This window comes from Xenopus laevis, chromosome 3L, assembly GCF_017654675.1.
Source record: "Xenopus laevis strain J_2021 chromosome 3L, Xenopus_laevis_v10.1, whole genome shotgun sequence".
NCBI lineage: Eukaryota > Metazoa > Chordata > Amphibia > Anura > Pipidae > Xenopus > Xenopus laevis.
The window spans coordinates 83,860,276-83,881,772 of NC_054375.1; the positions used below are offsets into that span (position 1 = coordinate 83,860,276).

At 37.8% G+C, this 21,497-nt stretch overlaps 1 protein-coding gene across 2 annotated transcripts in view; it reads left to right on the forward strand.

Moving 5' to 3' along the window:
* slc26a5.L (solute carrier family 26 member 5 L homeolog) overlaps nucleotides 1–21,497 on the forward strand; it is a 46,287-nt gene that overhangs the window by 4,571 nt on the left and 20,219 nt on the right. For both annotated transcript variants that reach the window (XM_018252673.2, XM_018252672.2), the window contains exons 2-8: nucleotides 10,093–10,292; nucleotides 12,532–12,671; nucleotides 14,059–14,169; nucleotides 18,224–18,402; nucleotides 19,754–19,918; nucleotides 20,245–20,397; nucleotides 21,291–21,373. In XM_018252673.2, the coding sequence (XP_018108162.1) occupies nucleotides 10,138–10,292; nucleotides 12,532–12,671; nucleotides 14,059–14,169; nucleotides 18,224–18,402; nucleotides 19,754–19,918; nucleotides 20,245–20,397; nucleotides 21,291–21,373 (986 nt within the window). In that variant the 5' untranslated portion in view covers nucleotides 10,093–10,137. The remainder of the gene's footprint in view (nucleotides 1–10,092; nucleotides 10,293–12,531; nucleotides 12,672–14,058; nucleotides 14,170–18,223; nucleotides 18,403–19,753; nucleotides 19,919–20,244; nucleotides 20,398–21,290; nucleotides 21,374–21,497) is intronic.

Below are 21,497 nucleotides of genomic sequence, written 5' to 3' on the forward strand. Positions count from 1 at the left end.
AAATAATGTTTAAAATGTGGGGAAACTTAAAATCATGGAATGTAAAATGAAGGTTTACATACAAAAGATACAAACCTTCAATAGTTAAAAAAAAAATAATAAATATAATACTGATCCTTTAGGGTACTGGCACAAATTTGTTGTGACAAATCTCCTGAAAATAGCTTCCCTTTGCCAAACTCTCAGATTGCCACAAGAGAAACGCATTACTTATGGTGAACCAGCTTGATTGGGCAAAAATGCCTTCTTTCACAATTTCCCACAATTAATGAAATGAATGTTACTTGCTGCAATTGCAGTGATTCAAAGGCTAGGCAAGAGGATGGCACGTTCACGAGATTTGACGCCAGTGCTTGGTAAATTTACCACATGTAGCAAATCCCCCTCTTGTGACAGTACTCTTAAAGTGCTCAGTATGCACAAGGAAAGTGATTAAAGTTGGTAAGTATAGTAGCCAATAGCACCAATTGGCAAATAGAATGAACTGGTCAGTAGTATGAAAGCAAATATCTGGTGGTTGGGGTGGTGGTGGAACTGGAATAGGGCTTTGAGATATGCGAGTGGTTTGCAGTGGAATGAGTGTGCTGTAGTGAGAAAATGACCAGAAACCATGTGGGGTTACATAACTTTGGCTGCTTTTGGGATGCTGGGAGCAGCAGTAAAACAACTGAGGGCTGCAGGTTCTTCACCACTTGTATACATATTGAAAATATTGTTACTGAATCAAATATGACCTCTTAAATTTCTCTTTCATTTCCTATATGTTCTGTGGGTGCGCACTTTACCCTACCCTAAAAACAGTCTCTACGTCTCCAAATATAATATTAATTTATGGCATTGCACAAAGCTTCTTTTTCTTTAGTCACTAAATTCCCCATAAGACTGCAATGAGCTTGCATTAGTCTCAGTAAATATACCCAATCATGTGCATTAACAATTATCCAATCATATGCCTTATGCTCCCCATAGACGCAAAGATTTCTCTTGCCGAACGACCGATTTTTGCCAAAGTCCAGCCAATCCGTCAAATTATCGTGCGGTTAGTGGGATTTGAACGATTGTACATCTTACGATTTTTCATCCGACATCTGTCCAAAAATTGATTGGCCAAATCTTTATCGTCCCAGTGCAATCTATCTATGTTTGCAGGGACAAGTAGGCAGCTACCCTTTGTTTTCCTGGCAAATGGTCTTTTTAGTTGATGGATAATTTGTATGATTGTTTTGAGATAATCGTGGTCTCACGATGACGATTGGATCTTTTAAAAATCTTTACATCTATGGCCAGCTTTAGCACCAGTGAAGCTTGCTAATGAGCAATAGCAAGAAAGAACCGTTAGATAAGCGGAAAGGCTCAGGACTTTAACCTCTTACCCTGAACTTGTTACTGAACAAGTTATTTACCTTTTAGAGTGGTGACTAACCTACCATCCTCCAGACTTTGTAGTAGCACGCATTTGTAGAACAACAAGATATTGTTGCAGAGCTAAAAAGCAGAGCAGTTCACCATCGGTGTGATGCCAAATTACAGAAAAAGACTAAATCAAACTGTTAACAACAAACTTCAGCACCCTGTTTTTGTCTCCATAGATTCTGCTGCCTATTGGTTAGTTTCATTACTTAGATGCATTGTGCAGAATCCTGCTTACCTGGCTCTCTTAACATAAGGTGACCAAATCACGACTTTATGTGGGAGCAATAAGTCAAAATGCATCCTACAGGGTACCTGTGATTAGTACACCTTACAGCTAATCTTTTAATTATCTGTTCTTGTTGAAAGTTCCTTATCTTAATGCTATGGAGCAGATCTGCATCCAAAGGGTCACCTACTCATTTCTACAACAACTGAGCTACGTGCTGCCAGCAGATACCCAGCCAATATTTTAGATGTTCGCACTCACAAAATAATTCATGCACATCCCCCATTAATAGCTAGGTTGAGGTAAAACAGTCTGACTGATACCAAATATTTTGGTTAACACATAGCTCCGTCCCTCAGAACCAGTCCTTCTAACTGGTGGAATGGTGTTAGTCCTGTTTGGTACCATTGGAAAGGGGTTGATCTGTAACTGGTAGACAGCAGGGCTAAAGGACAAAGCAACTAGGGATGCACCAAATCCAGTAGTCGGATTCGGCCGAACCAAATCCGAATCCTAATTTGCATATGCAAATTAGGGGTGGGCAGGGGAATTGCGTGACTTTTTGTCACAAAACAAGGAAGAAAAAAATGTTTTCCCCTTCCCACCCCTAATTTGCATATGCAAATTCGGATTCATTTCGGTATTCGGTCACGAAGGATTTGGGGGTTCGGCCGAATCCAAAATAGTGGATTCGGTGCATCCCTAAAAGCAACCTAATAATTAACTTGATCCCATGTAAAATGTCAGGGGTACTTAGGTATATAAAACAGTTTATCTTTGGCACACTACTTACTTGATACTTTTTAGAGTACATTCAATCCCAGGCTGCTTCAAGCCCAACACAGTAATCTTGGAGAAAAAGTAGCACACCATACTTTGGCCTTTAAAAAATTTATTGCAGCAGAATTGTTGTGGCACAAGCTTTTGGGACAACCCCTTCCTCAGGTGCATTCATCTAAGGAAGGGGTTGTCCCCAAAAGCTTGTGCCACAACAGTTTTGCTGCAATAAATGTTTTAAAGGCAAGAAACCGAAGTATGGTGTGCTTCTTTTCTCCAAGAGTACTTCGGTACATAGCAGCTACATTTGTCAGCATAGTACCAATTAGAGCTCTCCATCAGCCTGACTCTGTACTCAAGTCCATGCTGTGCCTATTCAGTCCATCACCTGGGCATGAAGCATGCACAAAGCAGGATTGAATTATGCAGTTTGCAATAATACACTAGTTGGTGGAGTATGCTAAAACTGGGGTTGTAGTGAAGAAAATGCAGCCAGTGGAATGCTATGACACAAATTCCAAAGTGGCCCTCGCAAGCTTGGCTATAGTCACAATATTAAATGCATGCAGTTCTGAATGTCCAAGAGTAGGTCTTCCATAGTGCATGGTTACCTGCTGACCAGGCTGAGCTCTTTGCTTTTAATTAGTTATCTTTACATACTGTGTCATGTAATGTTTGCTTAGTATCAGTGGAACAGATACTGCTGTTTGAAAATATTTTATGAAACATATGGCTAATGGATGACTTATTATGTCTAATTTCCCCTTTTATATGATTATTAGCCTAGATTGGATCTAATTAGGCTTCTAGGCTGCACACATTTCCTTTTGCAAGCAAGAATTGCATGCATTTCCTAGCAACACTAAGTACAAATAGTGGCCAAATCAAATTAGTAATTACATCAGCTTTTCTGATATGGGGTTTATTTCCCCCCCTAGCTAGGTATTAAAGAAATGAGGAAGTGCAGTAATTTCTGTGCAAAGAATGATTTCAATTAAACTGTAATAATACAAATGAAGTGGGTTCAATAAATTACGTTGGTGTTACCCCGTGTGTGTATCTTACAAATACTGGAAAAACTATAGACTTCTGTATACAGATCAGCGCATTTAGTATGTACCACTGGTGATTACTTTTTTCTGGCAATGTGTATCTTTGATTATTCTATATTTACCACTAATAATATGTTTTAACTGCTGTCCAAATCCCATTCCCTGCCTAGAGCCCCTTCCTATTCATTTAAATGGGAGATGCATTGCCTGTGGCAGGACCTGCTGCTGTCAGATAGGGGCTGCTCAAAAACATATGCTTTACCATTCCCAAGTGGTCCCTTTTTGATAGCACCTGTATCAGACAGAAATTTTCCTATTTAGGACAAGAATGGCTTCAGACAGAAAAAGCTTTTTGACTACCTCAGTTCTCCCTAGGGACTTTGGCAAACAGTTGTTATCACTCCCATTGCCCTTAAGTAAAGAACAGTTCAAAATGCCTCTGTCCATCTGTCACAGCTCCTGATCAAAATGAATGAAAAGTGCCATACTTAAGACTCATCAGACAGATCAGTGACAGTGGGACCTCAGAACCTCAGACCTCAGAACCAAAACTCTCAAGCATTCTCCTGCCAAGGTTCACCTGATCTTTGTGCTTTCAGTGCAGCAATTTCTACCAGGGGCGTTTTGTCTGCCACAGTCTGTACACCTCCCACCACAGTACTGTGTGTTACCATTATATTTGTATAATTTTATGAAGATTTAGCGAGTTCTGTGTTTTTACATTGACACCTGTTAACGACAAACCATGACTTATCTTGCTGTCAAAGACTGGTGACTGTTTGGGACTATTTTGGAGTACATATTTACAAGTTTCAGTTCCTTAAAGGAATAGCTCAACGTGAAAATAAAAACTGTGTAAATAGATAGGCTGTGCAAAATAAAAAATGTTTCTTATATAGTTAGTTAGCCAAAAATGTAATGCCAGAACACTACTTCCTGCTTTTCAGCTCTCTAACTCTGAGCTAGTCAGCGACCTGAAGGGGGGCCACATGGTACATTTCTGTTCAGTGAGTTTGTAATTGATCCTCACCATGCAGCTTAGATTCAAAAGCAACAGATATGACCCATGTGGCCCCCTTCAAGTCTCTGATTGGTTACTGCCTTGTAACCAGGGTAACCAGTCAGTGGAAACCAAGAGAGTTGAAAAGCAGGAAGTTGGGCTATGTTCTGTTATGTTAGCTATCCAGTCACTCCAGTGTTTATACATTACATATTTGGCTAACTATATTAGAAACATTTTTTTATTCGCTACAGGTCTCATTATTTCAAATCTCAGCGAGAAAGGCTATGACTAGTGCGTACATTATTATTATTCCTTTTTCACACATGATTTGCAGACATCACTTATGGTTACAAAAGTCCCTGTCCTAGTTGTACGTAATATTTAATGTCTCCATCACATTCATACAACAAACACACATATAATGGTCAATTTCATGAGCCAGTGAACCTGCCTGTATATTTTTTTGGGGTGTGGGAGGAACCAGGAGAAGCAGAGAAAACCCACACAGAAACATGAGTAAACACACAAATCTCTTGCAGGTAGTGACCCCATCAAGATTAAATAATGGACTTTAACACTAGCTCTTATACTTGAGCCACACTGTAGAGCTCATGATTGCAAAATCCTGAGATATTAATTATTTTAATCCTATTGTGTTATACACATTATTTTTCTTAATCAGATATATATTTCTCGAACAGCATATGAAAATGCTACTGCAAGATGTGGCTACACAGTTGTGTAATCTGCTCAAAATCTCTCTTGAGTAACACTGCTTCCTCTGAATCCGTTAATGCTTCCTTAATTACCATGTGGTAACAACAGTTGCACTTTAGTCTGTTTGCACAGATGTTGTTTGTTTTGCATGATGTATTTAACTGTATTTAGCTTTCTTTGTACCTTTTCATTGCCTTGTGTTAACTTATCGCTACATTGATGGGGGGCAGACAATCATATTGTTCCGACAAATTCGTCCCAACAGTCAGTCACATTTTACAAATTATCATCGTGAAACAAAGTGGGTCAGTGGATGGGATAATCATCGTTACATGATCGTTTAGCATGCTTTTTGCAAACATAAACAAAGGAACAGATAGCCACCCGTTAATACATGTTAGATCTTGTAGCCTACACGACAAAGGTCTCCTTACATATCGTTTATCATGGATGGGTGATTCCTTTGTTCAAATGATCTTTTAGCTTAGATTGTTAGCTGAGCAACAACAAAGTCTACGCTTGTATGGTCTGCATAACTTTGTATACACTGAGGGAAAAATTGTGCATAATGCCGAGCTGACTGCCTACATTTGATTTACTTTCAGTGGGCATGCATTGTCATCACCCCTGTCCACTCAGCTGTCAAAAACATACATTTTCCCTTTATCACTTACTTTCAGGCAACATCTAGAAAGGAAGTAGATCACACGAAAGTGCAGTTGGGTACCATATAGGGACCTATTTATCATGCTGTGTGAAAAGTGGAGTGAAGCATTACTGGTGAGCAACCAATCCGCAATTAGATTTCAACAGTTAGAAAACAAAAGGAAGGATCTGAAACAACAGTAATGTTTTGCCTGATAAATAGACCCCTAAGTGTAAATCTGACCCTATGTGAAGTTTCTTTTTCTTGCTTGCTTCATGGGGACAGAGGCACATAGGGTATTTGGATCCCTGCTGTTACCTGCTGCAGAACGCTTCACTTTGACTAAAATTGAAGTGCAGTGAGTTGCACAGCACAGAAAATTATTTGCTAAAAAGGTGCACTGCTGCCATTTCGGGCACTATTTGCCCATGTAGGACATGTAATGCCTTTTCACTATTATGTCAATGTGAAGTAATCCATGGCAGTTGTCCTAAAATGTCAAATAACAGAGAGATGTTTGAATTGTTTGCTTACGCTACCTGCCAAGTGCATAATCCAAATAAATACAACCTTTTTCTATGTTTGCACAGCACAAACTTTTCCTTTCTGTAACATCCCAGAAAAAGACTAATATTTTAGGGTACTTGAAAAAGTAGGAAAATTCTGCTTGATCCCATCTATCATAAAGTAATATATCATACGCGATTTAGCAACACCTCCCATCCACTTTACTAGTCAGCCAGTAGTAGTAAAACTTATACCATATACGGTATTTACATGCATGCAGACTTTATAAAATATGCAGTTTTATTAATTTATGCACTGGTATTTCTGGCAGTCCCACAACTTATGCCTAGAGGTATAGGAGATCTAACCAGAAATTGGTATATTTGAATTTGAATTAATGAACCTTCCTTCTTATGCGCCATTTCTTTATTGGCAATTGAAATAACCACTTCTGCCTTTTGATCACAAAGCTCTTTAAAAGGCACAACTGAAGCGATATTGGGAAATTTGTTATGTCTGATGGTTCCTTTATATCCTCTCTCAGGGCTGGTGTGTTTAAATACAAAGCCCTTGGCAATTGAACAATAGTTGTGGTTAACAGGAACAGCAAAATGTATATTTTAACATGAACATGAAAAAGACAATTTTGTTAATGTTATCAAGCTTTTGACTACCATGATACTCCCCCCCCCCCCCACACACACACGCACACACACACAAACGTGCAGGTAGTTAATTTGTAGTTATTGGAATGTTCTCCAAACTAATTCACAGAAGCTAAAAATGTCAGTTGTCACCATGAGTCAGCACAGAGAGAAACCTGTCTAGGCAGTTTAAACCTGTGGTATGTTCATGGTCTGAATAGTTTACTTGTGTTTCTGTGTGTGCTTTAAATTCAGTTGCATCAATGGTATCAAGAAGGGATTCTGTTTAAATCCTTCTTAAAGAATAAGCATGGCCTCTGTGTCCTCAGGTTGAATAAGAGCTAGCACAGAAGCACACACATGATGGGAATGATGATGGTGCAGTACGTACAATATGCATCTGCTGCATGCACTGACTGCAACGTTTCATTGACATAAATGATCCTCTTTGAATTGACTCACTTTGCAATATGATTTGACCCTGTTGTGCCATAATGTCAAGTCAGTTTGTGACATTGTTTGCAGTTATGTGAGCCACACACATTCCTTATATCTGTTGTTTCTGAGTAAAACCCAGAAATATTTATAAGACCCATGAATTGCAACATGTTACACTATGGGCAGCATGGTGGTGCAGTGATTAGCAGCAGTGTTGAGTCTTGACGAGCACAGTCTGCTGGGGGATTGTATGTTTCCCTCATGTTAAAGTGATTGTTCTCCTGTTAATTTGGTTTCCTTCCACACTGACTACATACATGCAGGTTATTGGGCTCCTGATGAACCAGTAGTATACTGTATGTGAATGTGGTACTAAAAGTAGACTGTAATCTCCCCCTGGGCATGAAAAGATATCTGCTCTAAGCATTACATATCCTACAGCCTGTGTGGCAAGACTTACATTTGAGAATCCTTCATAACATACATGGTGTATAAACTTCTAACATATGACATTTGCATAATTGTGTGAAGAGGCACAGTCTTTAGAACAAAGTGTTTTTTCTCTGTGAAGAGGCACAGTCAGTCATCAGAACAAAACGTTTTTTCTCTGTTTCTCTCAGGAGCTTGGGTTAAAAATAAATAATCCTACATAAAGAATAAAGAAAAAAAATAATGTATCTACCTCAAACTGAAATAAGAACCTTCCTAATATAACCAATTAAACATTCTGTACCTTTTCTGAAATAATCATATTACGCTTCACTCTTTCCCTCTCAGTAACTGTCGGTCTTTATTAGTCATCATGCAGGGGTTTGAGTCTGATTTTGAGTGACTATTAGGTCTAATAGCCTTTGGGGGGGGACCCTTTTTTTTCCTTTGGGGGGACTTTTTTCTAAATGATGTATAGCTCACGCTTTCAAAATTACCAGAATCCCTATCTCTCTTCTTGCAGGACATGTGCCAAAGTATATTATTTTGCTCTAAAACAACTGCTAGGAAAGGATCCCCCCTCCAAAAATATATATTAGTTCTAAATGTCTAATTAAGAGAATGACGAGAGACAGATGCTAAAAGGAAATTGTGAAGCTTAACTTGATTATTTCAGTATGATGAAGCGTATATGAAATTTTCATTTTCCTAATAGTTCCCATTAAGCTGGCCAGAATTACAGATAAAACATGGTGTGTGTACCTATAGAGGCAAATTTATGTATTTATTTATTATTTTTCCTGAAACAGGGAATTTCTATTTATTATAATGAAGGCCCCTGCTTCCAATAGTTTCTATCCTTCATGTACTTTTTTTTATTGTTTTTTTTATAGAGGGAAATAAGTAAAAGCGGGAGTCATTTATCATTGTGGCTTTATTTCCACTTTTCACCTTTAACTGTCCTGCACGTTGGAAAGGATCCATGGTAAAAAGATCTCATTGTACCTTTGGCCCAGTTGAACTTCAAGAGAACATATAATCATAATATTAGTATTGGGATTTGAATAACCCACAAAAGTCTACTTGCTGAACTGGTCACTAGGGATTGTAAGATCTGAACCCCAAAAATGGAGTTGGGTGAATTAGCAGTGTGTGCTTTTAAAGTGGAATAAGTTTAGAGATGCCCATATCAAAAGTGTACATGAGGACTGCCCATAAGGTGCCAGTGCATAATATATAACCTGGTAGAAGGGCAATCTCTTATGAATAGCCTGATATCGCGTCCCATGATAATGTATTGATTACCATGCATATAGATTATGATAGGGAGCAATTTTTGATACTCCGGATATTGTTAAACTGGAGCTCCAACAGTTAAGCAGCAAAGTTAGGATCTGGCCGTGGACTGCATAACAAATGTCCTTCAAATAGTTAGACTTCTTGCATATAGTGTGGATGTGACTCATGTTACAGTACATTAAAAGTGAAGCAATGTCATAGGCATTTTAGGCACTTATAAGGTGCAGAAAAGAAGGAGTAGGTTAAAATTACTTGTACTGTAAACTGCATAGTCATAGTTCAAACACTTTTGAAGGGCCACTCCCCAGTGCTGGAACATCATGACCTTCAACCCTGTGCTAGTTTAGATTGACAGGAGGGGTAAGAAAAGATTGATTACAAGGACAAGACATAGAACAGTGGCACATTAGAGCAAGGAAGATTCAGAAAATATTGAAAAATGTTATGGTAACAGGTTATGGGTTCCAGACCCATGAATGAAAACCATATTTCAGGTGCCTTATTTTGATCTAACGTGAACATGCAACAGTACAAAAAAATCTGTTTGTTTTCCATACACACTTTCAAGGAAGTTTGAATTCTTGTCCAATACCGCCTCCTTGAAGCCATGGCAAAGCAAACAATAAAATTGACCTCTGACCCTACGACTGTTTGGGAGTGGGACGCAAGAGGGGCCCTTTCCAATGTACAATCTGTGAAACACAACCGTTGGCTGAATGTATTCACTTTTCAGCAGTTTGTGTGTACATGCAGCTTTGTGTTTGGAGTTGCTTTGTTTCTGCTGGTGCTATGCAATACACAGAGCACAGAACTGACAGACCCAGGAAGAAGTGTTTTTGTTCCCAGTGTCTTTGTTAATGACATGACTATCTCTAAAGCCATGCAATGGATTGTGCAATGTTATATACTAGACTAAATGCACTGTATTTCTTTTATTCCAGTGTCATTTACAGGCATCAAAGACCAAGAACGGTTTGAAATATGCTATGGAATTAATTTCGGGGGAAGATGATTGTCTTTGCCAGAGACAGACGTACTGCGTGGAGCGGCCAGTATATACCCAGGAATATTTAGAGGACCAGTTAAATTTGCGGAAAGATGAACCAAAATCACTTATCCATAAAATTAAACAATCATGTCGGTGAGTACATTGATACGTGGTGCTTTTAGAAGTATACTGCATTATATTTATCATATTATTAAAATACAAACACTTATGAATATTTAATGCTCGATTCTGTTTAAAAACGAAGTGAGTGAGATTAAAATCCCACACCAGTAAGAACAATGTAACAAAATAACTATGCCAGATTTTGCTTCCATTGCCTGCTCTTTGGGTTGTCACCTTTTTTGGAAAAAATATTTCGATTTCTTTCCCTTTTAATAACATAGGGGTTAAGCATCATTTTTATCGGTCAGGTTGGTAAAATACTGGCCAGGTGGCAACCGTAATTGTTCTGCAGTACGATCAGCACTCAGTTTAAATATATGGTGGTTTTGCTGTGAAGACTGCAATAATGGAATTACATTCTCATCTCACTTTTATTTTAAGGAGCTGCATTGTAGAAAAACTGTTGGGTCACAATGCCCATTGTACTGGTATAAATATAATTACACAATTTAGATTCTTGCTTTTACTTTACCTAATATCCAGAATTATACATTATGTCAATTTGCAGCTGGTTCTAGTAACAATTATTTCCTAGTGCATGCTCACTCTTATTCAATCAAAGCTGTTGTTGTTAATATTATAATTTACTTTTTCTTATGTCCTTTTTTAGACACCAGCAACTTAGATTTGTCAGGTCAAAAAGTAATTTTAATAATGCTTCATATTATTCATGCTAAACCTTCTGTTGGCACACACCTGCTGTCTAACGCCTAGATGTTTTAATCTATGATACATGATACGTTACGCAAGAGGAACAGGATGTATCCGGCATCCCATTCTTAGGTTGAGATAATCTTCTTCAAAACCTCCATAAACACTAATTATTTATGCTATGATTTACTATTCTTGGAAAGCTACTAGCATTAAGCTTTGACAAGAGCAGAGCCATGGAAACAAGAAGGTACTAAAGGTTAATAACATTGTATGTGCTGTATGTTCCTGAAAGGCCTAAAACACTTTATATAGTACAAAAGATCAACGACAAAATGATGGGCTGACAAATATAGGAAACACATATTTTAGTTTTTTTATCTATAATAATGTCTGCTACTGACCACTCTCTTGTTGTCTCTTCTTGTTTCTGTCAATTTTATTAATGTGTTACATGCGCAGTTTTTCTTAAATGGTTTGCCTTTAAATTTGTTAAATGCCTTGCAGTTAAAAGTTTAACATACTGTATGGGGCCCATTTATTAAACCTTTCATTTTTCTGGTCGAGGTTTTTAGGGGTAAAACTCGATAATTCCGTGACCATATGTAACACTTTATTATGTTAAAAAATGTTTAAAAAAATCCCTTGTGCCAAAACCCTTAAATTTTCTGTTTTGCTTATCATAAAAAGTGTGAATAGTGGCATAACTTCAGTTCTGCATGCAGCATGCCATCTTCCATCCATTGTTCCTGGTGGGCTGCGGGGCAGCATGCTCGGTACAATTGTAGCCCCTGCTTCCACTTACCCCTGGCTAGTCATGCAGGGATGTCAGTATTCATTGTATTTTATTAATAATTAGTTATCATTTTACATCATCCTAGTTTAAATTAGAAAAACATTTTACATCATCTAAAGTCTCTTATTTTATTTAAATAAAAAAAAGCAACCAAAAAGAGCTTTGACTTTTAATATCCACAAAGCTCTGTGACCTTCCACATGCATTGCTATGCAGACCGAGTCTGCAGCTTATTGGCCGTGTATGGGGTCATCCGACAGGCTTCCCCGATCAATATCTGGCCGAAAGTCGGACAGATGTCGATCGGACAGGACTAAAAATCCCGTTGGATTGCGGCCTCATCTGTTCGTTGATGCGGTCCCGCAATCCGACCACCTGTTTTACCCTTCCGTATGATCCGATCGTTGGGCATATCGAGGAGAGATCTGCTCGTTTGATACTAAGAACATCGCCAAACGAGCGGATCTCTCTGTGTTTGGCCACCTTTAGGCCTAGAAGCTGAACCAGTTTTCTATGGTAGAGCTGTTTGTATTGTTATCATTTACAGAGGCCTTTACTATTATGCTGAGATCTTTATCACAGCAGCTAAACATTAGAATATTAGTGAATTATATGAAGCACTGAAAAGTGTATAGAATATTTTAAGCAGCGGTGTATATGTTTATCTTTTGCTTGTCAATGTCTTTTGCCTTCAGACAGCAAAGGGGTTGTTATTCAATTCATCCAGATATTTTCTCAATAACATTGTTGTTCATTTTGCAGATGCACTTCCAAAAAGGCAAAATCACAACTTTATAGTTTCCTCCCAATACTAAAATGGTTGCCACGATATCCAGTGAAGGAGTATCTCGTCGGAGATCTGGTATCAGGGTTGAGCACTGGTGTGATGCAACTTCCACAAGGTTGGTATTAAACTGTGTGCAGAGTGCCATGACTACATGTTACTGGCCCTGCAGCAAACCCATCTTAGGGCAACCTAAAATTTTAATAAGATATTTTTCATGTATTAGCATATGCATACAAGCTTTTTGGCCAGTTACTTTTGAAGACAAAAAACCTTATTGAGTTTCCCAAAAGGTAGAGGTATATGCATTTTTTCAGGCAGTAGCATGTATATGGTATTTCTTAAATAATACAACAGTGCTAGCTTAAAAACCATGTTAGTTATCCTGCCAATGCTTCTTATTAGCAGGACTTTGTTTCCATCTGCAAAATGCAGACTATCTGTTTCCAGTAACTTGTGCCCCTGTTTTTTACTAAACGAGTGGATTGTTTATCTATAAACACACAGCACATTACACTGATTGTCTGCAGCATCAAATAAACACAAAACAACACATTACACTGATGTCTGCAGCATCAAATAATGTTTCCTTTTATTATTCTCTAAAGCAGGGGTCCCGTGAGCCACATTTAAATGTAAAGCGATTTGGGTAGAAACACAAGTATGAAGTGGGTGCCTGGGTGTTGCCAAATAATGGCTGTGATTGGCTATTTGACAGCTCCTATGTGGACTGGCAGCCTAGAGAAGTCCCTAATTTGCCAGTATATATAGTTTATATATACTTGCCTCCAAGCCGGAATTTAAAGCCACTATGAGCAACATCCAAGGAGTTGGAGAGCAAGATGTTGCTCATGAGCAAGTTTCTATGAAAAGAAGAAAAGCTGCTTTTGTTTCTGTAGTCTTACATGGATACAGTACATAGTACAGTACCAGATCTGTATCAACAGCTTTTTATGAGACCATAGCTGCATAGCAAATCCTGCATTAAATAATTCTTAGTTTGTCATCTATTGCTTCTAAGGGCACTAGGGCAGTGTCAGACAATGTATTATGGCGTATCCAGATCTGTCTTCTTCTGAAGAGAAAATGTCTAGGCTGACATGGACCAAAAAATCACATGCACACACAATATATGTTGGGAAGTTGTTTTTTTTATTTAGTTCAGACATTTTAGTTGCCATTGCAATCATAACATGCAAAAAGTCAACAGAACTCTCACACTGATACATTATATTGTTGCACTACCTTGTACCAGAATGACCTTGTTTGTGATAATGTGAAAACAAATGACTCATATTGGGTTTTTTGTTCTATTTGTATTTGTTGGGAGAAAAACAACAAAAATAAATATAAAATAATCATATGTGCAATAAAGACGCACCTTAGCATAAAATAATTGCTAACCATAATATTATCTGTCATTGCCTACAGTCTACCCCCCTAAAAACCAATGGCTGGTACTAAGGAATGATACTAAGAACAATGGTTTCTATCTTTCTTTCTAGGTTTGGCTTATGCCTTGCTGGCTGGTGTTCCACCGGTCTATGGACTATATTCTTCATTTTATCCAGTTTTCCTCTACACATTCTTTGGATCTTCACGGCACATTTCAATAGGTACACAAGTTATTTGCGTCAGATGCAATATTATTTTCTGTATCTGTCTTTGTAAGTGACGTAACTTGGATTTCAGAGGCCTTCACAGACACAATTGGAACCCAGCAGAATGCGACTATTTTATATTATAAGCTGTTTGGGTAGCTGCCAAGCATGAAAACATTTTAGTATTGTCCAGAGATTCATTATATTATACCCTATATAAAGACTCAAATATTGATAAAAGACAGAATTATGTAATGCTATATAGTCAAGTTTTAAGGAGTTTAACACAAATAAGAAAAGTATCCTTGTATAAAGCAGTACCTTTTATTAATATGCATAATAACAAGTCTTTTTTCTGATTTCCTTAAATTAAAGCTAATTGTGTTAAACATTACTATAACTAAAGCTTTTGACAGCTCAACCTGAAAGTCCCTATTTTCTCTGCACCGAACAGCTAAAAAAAGATAAAATGTTTCTAACTTAATTGGCTTTTGGCAGAGAGCCCAGGTGCAGATAAGATACTTTTGTAACAATTTTGAGATAAGCAAATAAGTAATTGTAACAATATAAGATAACAGGTCTCTCGGGAGAAGTTAGACTCACAGCTTAAAGGAAAACTATACCCCCAAAATGAATACTTAAGCAACAGATAGTTTATAACAAATTGAATGACATATTAAAGTATCTCACCAAACTGGAATATATATTTACATAAATATTGCCCTTTTACATCTCTTGCCTTGAACCACCATTTCGTGACTCTATCTGTGCTGCCTCAGAGATCACCTGACCAGAAATACTACAACACTAACTGTAACAGGAAGAAGTGAGGAAGCAAAAGGCAGAACTCTGTCTGTTAATTGGCTCATGTGACCTTACATGTGGTTTGTATGTGTGCACAGTGAATCTTACGATCCCAGGGGGCGGCCCTTATTTTTTAAAATGGCAATTTTCTATTTATGATTACCCAATGGCACATACTACTAAAAAAGTATATTATTATTATAATGGTTCATTTACATGAAGCAGGGTTTTACACATGAGCTGTTTTACTCAGTATCTTTTAATAGAGACCTACATTGTTTGGGGGGTATAGTTTTCCTTTAAAGGCCAATTCACCTGTATTGGCAATAACTGAAAAAAACAGAAATATGTTAAAATTTTCATAACCTGACAAATTTTGTAAAATGAACATGGTGATTAGGGGGGTGTGGCCTAAACATTGTATGTAACTTAACTGGAAAATTACTTATGTATTATAAATGTTAACTAAAGGTATGACTGATGTGGTATGACTGATGTCGCTCATGTGACACAAGAATCTCTATTACTAGAGAGGTATGATGGCAGTAACGTAACTTCAGCGTATTTATTCAGTGTAACGGGTGTGAGAAATTAGTATTTTTGGAGACTGAGTGTAATAATTAGCAGATATCAGCAGATAGGTACAATGATTGTCATACAGTAGCTTGTATGTGCAGACATAGGGATACAAAATCTAATCAGCAATTTCAGTTTGGTAACACTAGGTGTGACAGCTGCTCCCATTGTGCCTAACAGGATGTAGAAGATAAGAACAGCGACTTTCAGGGTTGTAAAATGTATGATACACAGAATTGAGGTCATTATTATATTAATATGTTTAGTATCACTCTGGATCTGATTGACACAGAAATAATAAACTGCAGCAGAACAGGGCAGAATCCTCACAGATGTATAAATTGGGTTTGTGAATCAATGTTCAAATTTGGGTTTTTTTTACCTCAAATTGAGGGGGTTTTTTGCACTAAAACTCAAACTATAACTTCAAATCAAGTGTTTATTAAGTAAAAAAACTTGAAAAATCTCAATTTGTAAAATTTAATTGATTGTAGAAGTCAATGGGAGTTGTCTTTGGTATAATTTAAACTAATTTATTGAATTTGAGTTTTTTGAGCTTGTAAACTAATTTTCTTTTAGGTATTTTATTTTTTTTCAATTATTTTATTCTTTCAAGTTTTTTTATATTAGGATTACAATAAATAAGGCAAGATTTTTTTTTTAATTGTACATTTATTCAAAGTAGAAAAAGACATCTAAAATTACATCCGGGCCTCACCCACCCTGGTGCCCAAGCCCCAGACCCTGCCCACTCCACATCACAGTTAAAAGACCACACAGACATCAGTGCTAAAAAAGTAACCCGCCCACACACAAGTTATAAAAAGCTATTGATGTCAGGGCCCCCTTATAAGTTTAAAAAAAAACATTGGCGCCAGGGCCGCCCATAAAACTTTTTTTTAAAAAAGCATTGGTTCTAGGGCCCCCCTTACAAGTAAAGAAACATTGGGGCCCCAAAAATCTTTTTTTTTTTTTTTTTTTAAAAAAACATTGGTGTCAGGGCCCCCCTTACAAGTTAAAAAACATTGGGGCCACAAACATTTTTTTTTTTTTAAAAAAAAAAAACATTGGTGGCAGGGGCCTATAGATTATTAAAATAATAAATTGGTGGCCAGGGGATTAAAAAAAAAAAAAGAAAAACACAAATTGGTGTCCAGTAGAATTGATCTTGTGGCTTCAGGACTTCAACTTCGCCTCCTTTCGTGACTTTGGGTCATTTCGCCGCTTCAGGACTTCAATTTCAGCTATTTTCGTGACTTCGGGTCTTTTCGGTGCTTCGGGGCTTCAACTGTTTTCGTGACTTTGGGTCTTTTCGCCGCTTCGGGAGTTCCGCTTTTCAGCACTTCCCATTTTCGGCTGTTCGGCTGGCCGCAGATCTTCGGCGCTGGCAATGGGGGGCCCGGCTCTTTCTAAACTGCAGCACTGATGGGCCCCCCTTCATGCCCGGGCCTGGGACACTTGTCCCCCCGGTCCCCCCCCATGTTGTACAGCCTGCAAATAAACTGCATTGCCTTAATGACAGTGTGTGCACTGAGTTCAATGTCTTTCTATACATTTAGCTGTGCCTAGTCTTAACTTTTCAGTGGGTATTAATGTTTTGCTCAATGTTTTATTTTTAGGGATGCATCAAATCCACTACTTTGGGATTCGGCCGAATGCCGAATCTTTCATAAAGGATAATGCCGAATCCTGATTGGAATTTAAACGCTAATTTACATGTGCAAATTGGGTTACGGAATGGCTAAAAAGAACACATATTCTTATTTTAAGGATTTGAGTTTGGTTCGAACAGGCGCTGGGATTCAGTCAAATCCAAATTCTGTTGAATAAGGTATAATACAAGCCGAATCCTGGATTCAGTGCATCCCTATTTAGTTTATTGTGTCTTTTTGTTCTGCCCCTCTCCGACTGTTATTTTAACATAATATCTGATTTCTGGAGTCACTCAACCCAGGACCAAAAACTGTGAAGTTTTACTTTACTTATCTTTCTGTTGAGGTTATCTCCTATTGTATTCTGTTATTTAAACCATGGCTTGTTACTAAAGGGGAATTATCAGGGGTCTGCAACCTTTACTAACAAAAGAGACATTTTGCCCCCTCTTCCACTAAAGAAAAATAGTCTGGAGCCGCAAAACATAACACAGCTTATACATTTTCAAATGTTTTAACCTTTTTTTAATTTTAACTGTTACAACAACAAAAGTGCAATGTGTAGGCCTACTTTTAAATAAATTTAACACTGAATAGCCCTATTAAATGCTAGTGTTCTCATCTGTTTAAAGGTGAGGGTTATACATGTCGTTAAAATATGCATCACATCCACGTCTATAGCCCTCGCACCTGCTGCAGTTGGACTCTGGAGGCTTCTCTCTTGCCTTGAGTGTGCGACCGCGGTAGGGACCATGATGAATCATCTTGCTGCAGCTCGGTCTTGCCTGGGATGTCTAAACAACCCTCGCACCTGCTGGCAGCTTCTTGAGCCGCCAGCAGGTGCGAGGGCTGTATAGACGACGTGACAGGCAAAGTCGCAAGACTAAGCCACAGCAAGCAGGATGAAGAGCCGCGGGTTGCTTACCCCCTGTCCTAGATGTTAACTAGAGAAAAATTCAAATAGCCATTGACCAAAAGGCCATTTGTTATGCTTTTGTGGGTCTAGTTATTTATTTATTTAATTGTGCAACTTGCAGGTACCTTTGCAGTGATAAGCTTAATGATTGGAGGTGTCGCTTTAAGAATTGCACCTGATGAAATGTTTGATATAATGCCAACAAATGCTACAAACAACACTTTCAACAACACTGAAGCAAGAGACGCAATGAGGGTGAAAGTAGCCGCTGCTCTTACTTTGCTTTCAGGGATCATTCAGGTAGTTATTCATAACACACAGGTATTTATTTATTACACAAAACTGGTATTTGATAATTAGAATATTTGGGACATTTCAGGACTAAATTATTTTTCTAAGAATAAAGCATGTGGTTCTTGTGTTTTACACATGCCAGTTGCTATTCTTGTCAATAACAGGGGCTTATGTAAAACCACAGATAGTCAAATTCACTGTCATGTATAATGCTTAGAGTTGTAGAGCGACCATGAAATGTGGATGGCCATTTAGCAGGGACAGAGTGTGAATTTATTGTTTGCACAGGCTACTGAAAAAATGTAAGCCTCACAGAGTTGCTTCTGATCAGCTGATCCATGAGAATCAACTCGGCTTTATGAACCTGGAGCTACTGTGTCAGGCCTACACACGTAGCATATTTTAGCACCAAAATACTTGCATGTACAAGTGGCTGCCCCCAGATCAGCTGATTCTCAGCCTTATGCCTTGATACAGAAGGCTGCAAATATGAGAGAGAAACTCGTATATGGCCTTACCCTAAATTTTCGTTATTCTCCACCTGTTCTCTTACCTAGAGTAAGGGTATTCTTCATTATTCTCCACTTTTTCCAGATAGAACTGGTTTACTTGTTTAAATAATGGTCAGAATTTAAAGTAACACCAAAAACTGAAAGTGTTTTAAAGTAATGAAAATATCATGTAGTGTTGCCCTGCACTGGTAAAACTGATCTGTTTGCTTCAGAAACACTACTATAGTTCATATAAACAAGCTGCTGAGTAGCAATGATGGAAATTGAAAAACGGCTATATGGCACAGGATAAGTAATGGATAACAGATAGCATTATGTTCTACAGAGCTTATCTGCTATCTGCTGTGTAACTTGAGCCTTTACTCCTTTGAATGGCTGCCCCCATGGCTACACAGCAGCTTATTTATATAAACAATAGTAGTGTTTCTGAAGCAAACACAGCAGTTTTACTAGTGCAGGGCAACACTGCATTATATTTTTATTACATTAAAACAATAAAAAAAAATTGTTACTGGCCCTTTAAATACACCGAAAAGTAGCTGTCATTACTTCCCCTTCCTCATAACCAGACGGTAGTCTCATGGGATTGCAGGATGATCTGGACAAATTGCCTCCTGAATGGATTATGTATGATGGTTGGACAGTATGGTCTATATCCGTGAACTGCCCAAACATGCTAGCATATATAGTGGCAGCTGTATATTTGATATTAACAATTATATAGGTAATTGTTTAATTCTTAGCTGACCTGCCTTGAAAGAGCCAACACATGATCACTTACAAAAAATGTTTGTTTCATTTAATGGTTAAATGATTGTTGCTAAAATATGTGTGTGTGTTTTAAGCTGTGTCTAGGTATCCTTCGATTTGGCTTTGTTGCCATCTACCTGACTGAGCCTCTGGTACGCGGCTTCACAACTGCTGCTGCGGTACACGTCTTCACATCTCAGCTAAAATATCTCTTAGGGGTCAAAACTAAAAGATACAAAGAGCCTTTGGCAGTAATATATGTAAGTAACCCATACATAAAGCATGTTTAACCATTTTCTTGGTGATCTTTGCTCTAGACTTATTAGCACAATTATCATTTAAATCGGGTGATGGGTAAGCAGCATTGGGAACTGTTTATTTTTAGTGGTAGATGCACAAAGATGTCACTGCTCATCCAATGACATATTCTAACCAATGATATCTGTTTAGTACCATTAGACACAGCTAGCTCTTATAATAATATTATTATTATATTTCATTTGGAACACTCACTGGTAGAAATAATAATATCATTCACAGCATTGCAGTTAAATCAGTTTTTCTCATCTGCTTATTGTCTGACCAGAGCTTTACTGCCGTGCTATCAAATATCACAACAGCGAATGTTGCCTCCTTGATATTGGGTATATGCTGTATCATATTACTGCTGGGAGCAAAAGAAATTAATGATCGCTTCAAGAAGAAACTGCCAGTTCCTATTCCCATGGAGATTATTGTTGTAAGTATTTTGCTGGCCAGGGAATACTATTGCAGCATATCACATATCTGTCTATAGTTGTCAGTTTCCTTGCATAGAACCTTACTTTCTTATTGTATATGACCATTTATGAAATCGAATTTCCGTCTATAAATTTTGTTCTGTGTATCATTCCTGTTGGCTGAGTAGGCTTAGTCCAGTCATGAGTGAGGCAACAGTATGGGGCTCTAACAGACTAGAACTTAAATTTTTTATATTTTGTGGCTTCTCCTTCTCCTAATTTGTAAGAGCAAACTTTAGCCAGGCTGCCTTAGCTCATAACAAGTTTGCATATATGTGAAAACATAGCTGTAACAGTTACACTACTATAAAATTTCCAGGGATATTTATGTAAATAAGCAAGCAACTACAAATCTCACTCTAATTGGACTTGCCTCCCCATCCACTGCTTATAGCTATGGGCACACAGGTTGTGAGAAGCAGCTCTGCTCAGTGTCCCTGCTCTTTTTATTTGAATTTGATCATCTTTTGTGTGGTCAACCCAAATACTGACCTCAGATTCAGCTTCTCTGTGTATGACCGCACATTGCATTATTCACCCCAAAATGCATTAAATATACAGAAAAATGTAATAGACATACTTGTACAATATGTTAGAATAATATGTTTTTGAAAATGTTACCCTTCTAAACAGTACGTATTTCATATAGGCTGCCATAGTAACCCATGGACCACCAAGTACAGCTGACTAGTAAACATTAAATTAAGTTGTTGCTTGTTATGTATAAATGTACTGGCAGATACTGTATGTATTGCAAATTGAATTCCTTCCTCCACCTATTAAAGTTAATTTCAACTATTTAACTTTGTTTTGAACAGTGGGAGAGCAACCTTTTCCTTTTATTTTTTCCTAGGTAATTGTTTCGACTGGGATCTCTGCAGGACTAAACCTTGAAGAATCTCAGAAGGTAGATATTGTTGGAAAGATCCCCACTGGGTAAGAAGAAGTTTATTAATAGTGACCTGCAGCAAGTATTTATGAGTGTGTAAAATTGGTACAGTTATAATATGCATTCCACATCCACCGACAAATAGTATGAACAGCATTATTACTGTAACTA